The sequence below is a fragment of the Lepidochelys kempii genome, chromosome 27, assembly GCF_965140285.1.
Source record: "Lepidochelys kempii isolate rLepKem1 chromosome 27, rLepKem1.hap1, whole genome shotgun sequence".
Classification (NCBI taxonomy): domain Eukaryota; kingdom Metazoa; phylum Chordata; order Testudines; family Cheloniidae; genus Lepidochelys; species Lepidochelys kempii.
The window spans coordinates 15,186,888-15,195,862 of record NC_136406.1 but is presented as its reverse complement, the minus strand read 5'-3'; the positions used below and the strand labels follow the sequence as shown (position 1 = coordinate 15,195,862).

Genomic DNA, 8,975 nt, shown 5'->3' with positions numbered 1-8,975 from the left:
CACTGGTAAAGATAAATAGTAAAAGAAGTTTATTGCCAGAAAAGGTAGATTTTAAGTGATTATAAGTGATAGGCAAAAAGTCAGAGTTAGTTACCAAAATAAAATATATTATATTTATAAGCACGCAGTCTAAACTCTCAGCTCTATTAAATTGGGCAACATCTAGATTAAGCAGTTTTTCTCACCCACTGGATATTGCAGTCCTTAATATACAGGTTTGTCCCTTAAACCTGGGCCAGTCTCCTCTGTTGGAGTCTTCAGTCTTCTCAGTGTCTTTGTTGCTTGTGGCATAGGTGGGGGGCTGGAGAGGGCCCAGCATGTGGCCAGTGCCTGTTTTATACTCTTAGTTCATGTGCTTGGAGAACACAAGTCCAGGCATGTCTGGTGGGCATTGCTTGTGGGCCAGGGAAGGTTGAGGAATTCCCCTGGTATGGCCTTATGCAGGTGAGTCATTGCATTGTAGCTCCCTTGCTGGACAATGGCTGGTGATGTTTGCCCAGCACCCACCGGGGGTTGGTTACCTCCCTTGTCATTATCTCCCTTGTCATTGTCTCTGGAGAGCTAGTATCTGGGCACCTCCCAAACCTATAGCATATTTTAGTGACAACCATACAGGACATTCTCATAACCTCATATGAATTGATGATATACATATTTTGATGGAACAATAGGTTTCAGCACACCATAACCTTTCCCCTGATACCTCACATGGCCTGCTTTATATGCAAGATCACAATTCTATATAAATGAGGAATATGGGGGTTACAGGGCGCTCCCCCATGGTATAGAATGTCACAGTGAGAGAATCTAGATGTGCTCAGATGGCAGGCCTGGTGGGTATTTCAAACTCAGCCTTTATTCCACTGCAAGCTTTGTACTGTAGATAAGGAGAGGTCTCCAGCCTTTGGCAAACACCAGCAGATTTCACAAGCAAGGAGTACCTGGCTGGGCTCCTCCCACTGCATTCAGAGAAACTGAAACTTATGCACTACTTAGTGAAGAACTGGTAACCAGGACTTGTCCCAGGGCCAGTGGGGCTGGGCTTTGCAGTACCTTGCTTCCTGTGCACCGTGGACAGCTGTTGCCTTTAAGAAGTGTAACCCTGCTGGAGTGCCGGCAGATCCAGCTGTGGGGAAACCCCACCGAAGGGTTGCTAAATTCCCATCAGTACAGCTGAAGCAGCAGAGGGACGGGAAGGAGGGCAGTGGTTCTGCCATGGAGGCTCCTCAGAGGCACCCAGTGGGGCAGAGTTGTGATAAAGAAATAGAAGACGTGGTCTGTAACTTCCTGGAGGCTCAAGAGGGTGTGGAAAAGCTCCAGAGCTGCTACAAGAAAAGGATCCAGGCTACTCAGAACGACCTGCAGTCCCTTCGGGAGGAGGTGATGGGGGACTTCCGAAAGATGCACAGCTTCCTGTATGCTGAGGAGCAATCTGTGATGGCCAAGATTGGCCAAGAAGAGAAGCAGGTACTCAGCCGCCTGGAGAACAGAGTGACAAACATCACCAAGAGGGCAGCTTGTGTTCTGGAGCTAATGGATTACTTGAGTGAGGTGGAGGACCATGATGGGCACCTAACAGGTATGGCTGATAGCCAGGTGGATCATCTAAAGGCAGAGCTGACTAGGCGTAGCAAGGAGCTGAGACACTACAGGCCCGCTGTCCTCTCCAGCCCTTCTCTGACGTACATGGTTTGTAGAAGGATGCTGTGGTATGTGATGCGGTCTGCTCTGGAGCGCCTCACCCTGGACCCGAAGACAGCCCATTCGCACCTGCAGCTCTCCAAAGACCTGAAATCGGCAAAACTGGGACCCAGTGCCCAGGCTGTCCTGGAGGACCCCCAGCGCTTTGAGCCATGTCTTTATGTCCTCTGCTCTCAGGCTTTCCGCGCAGGCAGGCACTACTGGGAGGTGAGCGTTGGGGGCAAAAGCAACTGGGTGATTGGGGTAGCCAGCCACTGTGTCAACCGCAAGGCAACAGAAGATCTCAAACCTGAAAATGGATACTGGGCCCTTCGGAAGATACCCGGCAACCGTTACTATGCCCTGTCCTCACCCCCAGCCCTCCTGACCCTGGATTCCAGCCCCACGCAGGTGGGCATTTGCCTGGACTATGAGAGCGGCAGGGTTGGGTTTTACGACGCCGAGTGCATGGCAGAGATCTGCACCCTCGGGGGCAACTTCCAGGAGCCCTTGCACCCTTTCTTCTGCCCCGGCCTGGTGCTGGCCGAGCAGGACTATGAGCCTCTCCGGGTGTGCAATTAGAGCAGGGAGAGGGAGAGCGGCCGCATCGCCACCGCTGCCCCCACCCTGGTTCCCTCAGCAAATGGGGGGCGGGGGGGCGGTCGGGGGGGGGGCGAAGTTAACTGCGAAGTGACGGTTTCAGATCGGTGAAAGGAAAGAGGCGAAATAAACCAAGTGCTGCCCCGCGACGCCTGGGCGAGTTTCATTTGCGGGGGGCTTGGGGCGCGAGTGGGATCAGGGGATCCTGGCCCAGGGCCCCCCCAGAGAGGATGAGACGGGCTTTCGCAAGCAGGAGGTTCAAAACGCGGGCGGGCGGCGGGCAGGGGTTGGGGAGGCGCCCGCAGGGAAACAAAACCTGGGCCGGGGGGGGGTCTCCCCAAAACAAACACGAGACGGGGGTGCCTGGGCCTGAGGGGCTCGGCCCCTGTGTGTGGGAGGTGGGGGGGGAGGGGGATCAGTTATGGGGGGGCTGGTGAGCTGGGGGGGGAGGGGGATCAGACCCGGCGGGGGGGGGGGGGGGGCTGGTGAGCTGGGGGGGAAGGGAGGCTGCAGTTCCCCGCTCCGCCGCCAGGGGCCGCTAGAGCGCGGGGCCGGCGGCGGCGGGAGAGGCGGATCCCGGAAGCGCCCCCTGCACGTGACCAGGGAAGCCGGAAGCGCGAGCGGGGCCGGGATGAGCGGAGGGTCCGAGCCGGCGGCGCCCGCCGGGCTCCGCATCGTGGTGGAGTATTGGTGAGAGGCCGCCCCCCCCCCCCCCCGCGGGATGGGGCGCTACGGGGGCTACGGGGGCGGCGTGGGCAGGGGTGTTTGTCGTGGGCTCTCGGCCGGGTGGGTCCTAGGGGGGGCTGTTGGGAGCATTGGGGGGGTTCTTGGGGGGCTGTTGGGAGCATTGGGGGGGCTGTTGGGAGCATTGGGGGATTGGGGGGCTCGGGTTGGAGGTTGTTTGGGCTCTTGGGGGGGCTGTTGGGAGCATTGGGGGGCTCTTGGGGGCCTTGGGTTGGAGGTTGTTTGGGCTCTTGGGGGGGCTGTTGGGAGCATTGGGGGGCTCTTGGGGGCCTTGGGTTGGAGGTTGTTTGGGCTCTTGGGGGGGCTGTTGGGAGCATTGGGGGGCTCTTGGGGGCCTTGGGTTGGAGGTTGTGTGGGCTCTTGGGGGGCTGTTGGGAGCATTGGGGGGCTCTTGGGGGCCTTGGGTTGGAGGTTGTTTGGGTTCTTGGGGGGGCTGTTGGGAGCATTGGGGGGCTCTTGGGGGCCTTGGGTTGGAGGTTGTTTGGGCTCTTGGGGGGGCTGTTGGGAGCATTGGGGGGCTCTTGGGGGCCTTGGGTTGGAGGTTGTGTGGGCTCTTGGGGGGCTGTTGGGAACATTGGGGGGCTCTAGGGGGTTTTGGGGGCTGTTGGGAGCATGGGGGGTTGGGAGGCTCGGGTTGGAGGTTGTGTGGGCTTTTGGGGAGCGGTTGGGAGCATTGGGGGGTTGGGGGGCTCTTGGGGGGTTGGAGATTGGGTGGGCTCTTGGGGGGCTGTTGGAGCATGGGGCGTTGTGTGGGCTGCAGAGGGGATCTTGTCATGGAGGGAATGTGGTGGGGGAGTGTTTAGTGGTGGGCTAAATTAGGCAGAGTGGAGTTATTGGCAGTTCACAGAGAGGGGACTGTAGTTTAATGAGTGCCTAGGGGGATGTGAGGTTCAGTGGGAATATGATGGGGTGATGGTCTTTAAGGGGATGCCCCATATCCATTCCACCATCTTTGCGTGTTGCTCTGCAGTTCAGCTCCCACTAGATCTTTGCTCTGTATAGCAATGCATTGAAATTTGTCTTCCTCATGTTAGCCTCTCAGCAGCTCCAGTAGCCTCTCCAAAGCTTTACCCTGTGTGTGTCTTTTTCAACCATCTGTTTTTTTTCCTTTTTTATCAGTGAGCCCTGTGGGTTTGAGTCCACTTACCTGGAATTGGCAAGTGCAGTGAAAGAAGAGTACCCAGATATAGAAATCGAATCCAGGCTTGGGGGGAAAGGTAGGATTTTCCACCAAACTTTCGCAACTACTTAGGTGCTACCATGCCAACCTTGCAGCCTCAAAGCTTTGTCCTCTAAAGGCCACCTAGGTGACATGTCTTGTGTATTGGCAAATAATTCAAGGGTGAAAGGGGTTAAAAGTGCAGAGAGGAGACTGCTTTGGTCCCATACACATGGTTTTCCTAGAGGATATGTAACTCATTGGGCCAGGACCTGCTAACCACAAGAACTGCCTCTTTCTGCAGCCAACTGAGAATGTCGGGCTCAACAGGAATGCAGCAAGTGATGGATCTCAGTTTGAAACCTTCAGGACCGTGGGGCAGGGCTTTTTTGGTTGAGATTCATGGTATGGAATGCCCTTTTACCAGTGACCTGCTGGAATCTGCATCTTCTAGGGCCCTGGGCAGGACAAAGCTATGTGCATATAAAGAATCCCCTTTATGTTTGCTACACCCCAGACCAGTCTTGTCTTATCACGAGGGACTCTATGCCACATATGCACACGACCCAGTCTGTCCCTGCTTAGCACATGGTGTCTGACAAGGTCACTGCCTCAGACCAAGTGATGTGGGCAGTAATCTTAATGGGGGAGAGGATACTTAACATTATTCAGGTGGGTTCAATTGTACGAGGATGTTGGGATATTACTGTACACAGAAACTGATCTTTAACTGCAAATTTGAAGCTGTGTAATCTAATACAGCAGGACTCCTGGGTTCTGTATTTGAATGTCACGCCTTTTGGGTGACCAGGGGCAAGTCATGTGGCTTGCTTTCCTCTTCTGTAAAGCGAGGATAATAGTTCCTGACCTCATGGTGAGGTTGTGAGGTGTAGGACATTTTATGCAGCTCTTTGAGATCCTTGGATTAAAAGCACATATTTTAAGACAGACCTAGCACAGGCTTATAGCATAGCATCAGTTAGATAGGTTTTTCCTTGTTTGCTGTCTGTATGCTTAAACTGACTGAATGCCCTGATCTTCAGCATTGAGTAAGTGATCCTGTGGGACTGATCAGTGAATTAAAAATGTAGTTTGGAAGTGTCTGTGGATTGTTACAGCTCGGTTGTGTTTACTGTTTTTAAGGTGCCTTTGAAATTGAAATCAATGGGCAGCTTGTCTTCTCCAAACTAGAGAATGGTGGCTTTCCTTATGAGAAGGATGTAAGTATCCAGATTCCAGCTTGACCCTTGCATCAGCCTGTGTGGAATGTGCCTATAGGGACGCTCCTGTTTACAACAACCCCTTTCTGACGGAGAAGCTTTCTATTTTTGGAAGTGACAGGCTTTTCAAAGGCATTTCATCATCCTAGGGCTTTGCTACTCTCCTCATAATATATCAAGGCACATTTCAAACTGAAGGGCATGTTATTACAATCAGAACCCTGCTGCCTGTAACAAGAATTCAGACACCATCCTGGACCCTGCTTTAGTGCAGCTTAAACCACAAACTGTTGTCTGCCTCTAATATTACTTGGCTTAGAAACTTTGGCCAGCATTTTCAAAAATGAGTAGTGATTTTTGGATGCCTAGCTTGAGACACCTTTTAAGGTATCTTGATTTTTCAGAAAGGGGGTGCATAGCATCTTCTGAGAGTCCAGTCCTTGAAACTGTTTCAGGCTGAGCCCACAAGATCAGTAGACACTACTGCAATTTTGGCCCATGCGTGTGGAGAGGGCTCAGTAATTCTTCTCCATTAGAGGCCTATGGGAGAATCTTTGGAGGGATTAATGCCTTTCCATTCTGTCTCTTGTTCTTTAGCTCATTGAAGCAATAAGAAGAGCCAGAAATGGGGAACCACTCGAAAAAATCACCAACAGCCGTCCCCCCTGTGTCATCCTGTAGCCCCGGCAGCACCCTCGTCACTACATGTGTTCTGTTCTGATCACCTTCAGCTCTGCCCATCCACTCTTAAATCTCATTACCTTGCTGCTTTGCTCCTCTCTGCCTTCTGGCTTAATTATTTTACTATATGGCCAGGCAGCTTCATGTGTGGAAGAGACATCAAGGTAACTTGAATCTCTAACGTTGCTGTACAAAGAGGCTTGTGAGGAATGGCATCACATCAGGTGACTTGGGACTGGAGATGGGTTAGCTGAGAGCTTACTACATGTTGCTGTTGGGGAGGAATGACTAAACTTTGGTACTACTTTGTGCATGCCCTCTAACCCCAGACAGCCACCCAAACCCCAAGGAGGAGGAGAGCAGCCTCATGCCATCATTTTCTACCCCCTTCCATTCCGTAAATGTCCCCGTTTCTCCTATTTCTGTAGCACATACATGGGCAACTTCTTGCCTTGCTGTCACCCTCCCTTAAAATCCAAGTAGGTTGGGTGGAGTCTACCAGAGACCAGATTGCCCTTCCTGTCCCCACCAGGGATTCTAAGTGCGCTGAGGAAGCTCTGCCTGTTTTGGTTAGCACTGTGGTAACATGGAAATGAGAGAGGCTTCCTGTCATAGAGTAAGAGATAGTCAGTGTTTTGGGGCAGAGAACTGACCACAGTGGTTATGAAGACCTGGTGATTTGGATCAGAAGGTTTTAGAGAAGAACTGAATTGTTCTTAAATGCTAAATACTATTGTTAATCATTTAAAAATACCCTTGTCACTGTTCAGACCAGTGCTAAAGCAGGATCAATTAGACATCAGTTTTTGGATAGTAAAATCCCTTTCTTATTTTCCTCTCCTCCTGCGAGAACCATAATTAGTGACTGACTTCTAATTGCCCATCTGCTCCCTGCAGAAAACTTCCCCCTCCACTCCACTCCACTCCTCCTGTTTAACACCCAATTTTCACTTTTCTATTGTCATGACTTTGCCCTTTGACACTGAATGCCAAGGGGGTGAATGAGCTAAAGGATAAAGTGCTAAGTGACTTAAGAGAATGCTGGTGTTAAAGATAAGAACCTGGCAGTGCCAATGAAATTCTGGCTACCCAGTGTCTAATTTATGCTTTAAGGGAGGGTGATTCTATTTATTATAGACTGTGTATTAAAAAAAAAAAAAAAAAAAGCCAGTAGTAAATAAAATCACAGTAAAACCTTGTTCCTTTTTTACTTTGTCGGGGAGTATAAATGACCGGGGAGATTATTACTGTGTTATAAGATAGGGGTACAGTGCACTGGGCTATGAAAGCTTTGAAACTCTAGCTGTGGTTACAGTAGCGGGCAGGTGAATATTGTTCATGGATTTCAGTCACCTGGAACTCTGGGTTGCCCAAAATATGTCGCTTGAGGGTTGCAACCCCTTTGATTAGAAAGGTTGTTCAGAGAAAACCGTTTTATTTGCGCTTGTGGGTGCCGTATGCTAGATGAATAATTTTGCACTTGTAAAAAGTGTTTTTGTGCACTGAGATAGCGAACGATGTAAAATCCTAGTGGAGACAAAAGGCATAGGGAGCTTTTTACCTGCATGCAGCTAGATGAGGTCAATCCCTGTACCCCCTGAGGTTGATCTGGTCTAGCTGCATGCAGGTAAAAAACTCCCTATGCCTTTGTCTTCACTAGGATTTTACATCGTTCGCTATCTCAGTGCACAGACACACTTTTTTTTTTTGGCAGCGAAGACAGCTTCATTTTACGAAGAGAGAACCTGAGGCAAAAGGCCAAGGGACTGCCTTGAGTGCAGATGAAACGCGCAAGTTTGCTATCTCAATGTAGAAACGCACTGTTTTTGCAGCAGGTACTCAAAGGAGATTTTCCTAATGGGTGAAAGGATTAGGCCTTGTCTACGCTGTCAGAGCGTACACTTGAGTGCTTCAGTGTAGACACTACCTACGCTGACAGAAGGGGTTGTCCCATTGTTTTAGGTAATCCAGCTCTACACAGAGAAATGGGTCGGTTTAACAATGCCACTCAGGGGTTTGGGTTTTTCACACCCCTGACCGATGTTGTTAAACCAATCTATTTTTCTAGTGTAGCCCAGCCCTAAGTTAGTGTTTAGAAATTGTGCATACACAGGAAGGTTAGGCTCTGAGTATTTCAATGCCAGTATGGGTTCCCTGATTAGAAAAGCAAATGAGTTAAAAGATAGAAGGTGAACAGCTCAGATGTGTTAATGTTTCACAGCTAGCAAGCTCCTTGGCTCAAAGCATAATGGCTGCTGGAATATACAGAAGACAGAGCTGACAGGATGGGCCAAGTGCTCATTAATATCACAAAATGCTCTTTCTCTCTAGTGAAAACAACATTGACGAAGAAATTTGAGACTGTCTCCTTCAGTTAGCTTGGCTGGAGACTTGGATAGGATTCATAGTTCAGCAAATTGGGCAGAAATATTTCTTCTCAGATTTTTCTTTAATGGCCAGAAAAAATTACTTTACTCTCCCCTTTGGTATGTTTTCCATCTTAATGAGGATGGGAACTAGTTTGACTGGCCATCAGGCTCAGAAATGCTGGTCGGATTAATTGTCCATGGCATCTCAGAGAGAATAGACATTTCTGTTCTATCTTTGTGGTTTTAATGTACTCCCCACCACGGTATCTGAGCACCTAGTCAGCCCAGAGGAGTTTACAATTGAGGTTAAACTGAGCAGTTGGCCAATTCTAATCAAACCATTCACTGAAAAATTCCAGGTTGAGAAATGCTGTTGGTTACCTTCACTTTTTCCAGCAGTGAGTCAGAAAGGTGGATGTCTTTTCAGGTAATGCAGGTGAACCGGTCCTCTTAGTAGGATTCATTAGTCATTTCTCAATGAAGACTGGCAGGGACTGGAGGCTTCAGATCTCCTTTCTCTCC

The 8,975-nt window shown here is 50.1% G+C and overlaps 2 protein-coding genes across 2 annotated transcripts; both read left to right on the top strand.

The window, feature by feature from the left end:
* The first annotated feature begins 1,215 nt into the window (after positions 1 to 1,215).
* LOC140903754 (nuclear factor 7, brain) lies at positions 1,216 to 2,316 on the top strand. The gene has a single exon (XM_073325520.2). It carries the CDS (start codon positions 1,216 to 1,218, stop codon positions 2,260 to 2,262), a length of 1,047 nt encoding a protein of 348 aa, XP_073181621.2. The 3' UTR covers positions 2,263 to 2,316.
* Positions 2,317 to 2,876: 560 nt separating this feature from the next.
* MIEN1 (migration and invasion enhancer 1) lies at positions 2,877 to 7,283 on the top strand. The gene is made up of 4 exons (XM_073325835.1): positions 2,877 to 2,970; positions 4,144 to 4,241; positions 5,327 to 5,403; positions 6,001 to 7,283. Exons 1-4 carry the CDS (start codon positions 2,912 to 2,914, stop codon positions 6,082 to 6,084), a joined length of 318 nt encoding a protein of 105 aa, XP_073181936.1. The 5' UTR covers positions 2,877 to 2,911; the 3' UTR covers positions 6,085 to 7,283.
* The last annotated feature ends 1,692 nt before the right edge of the window (positions 7,284 to 8,975 follow it).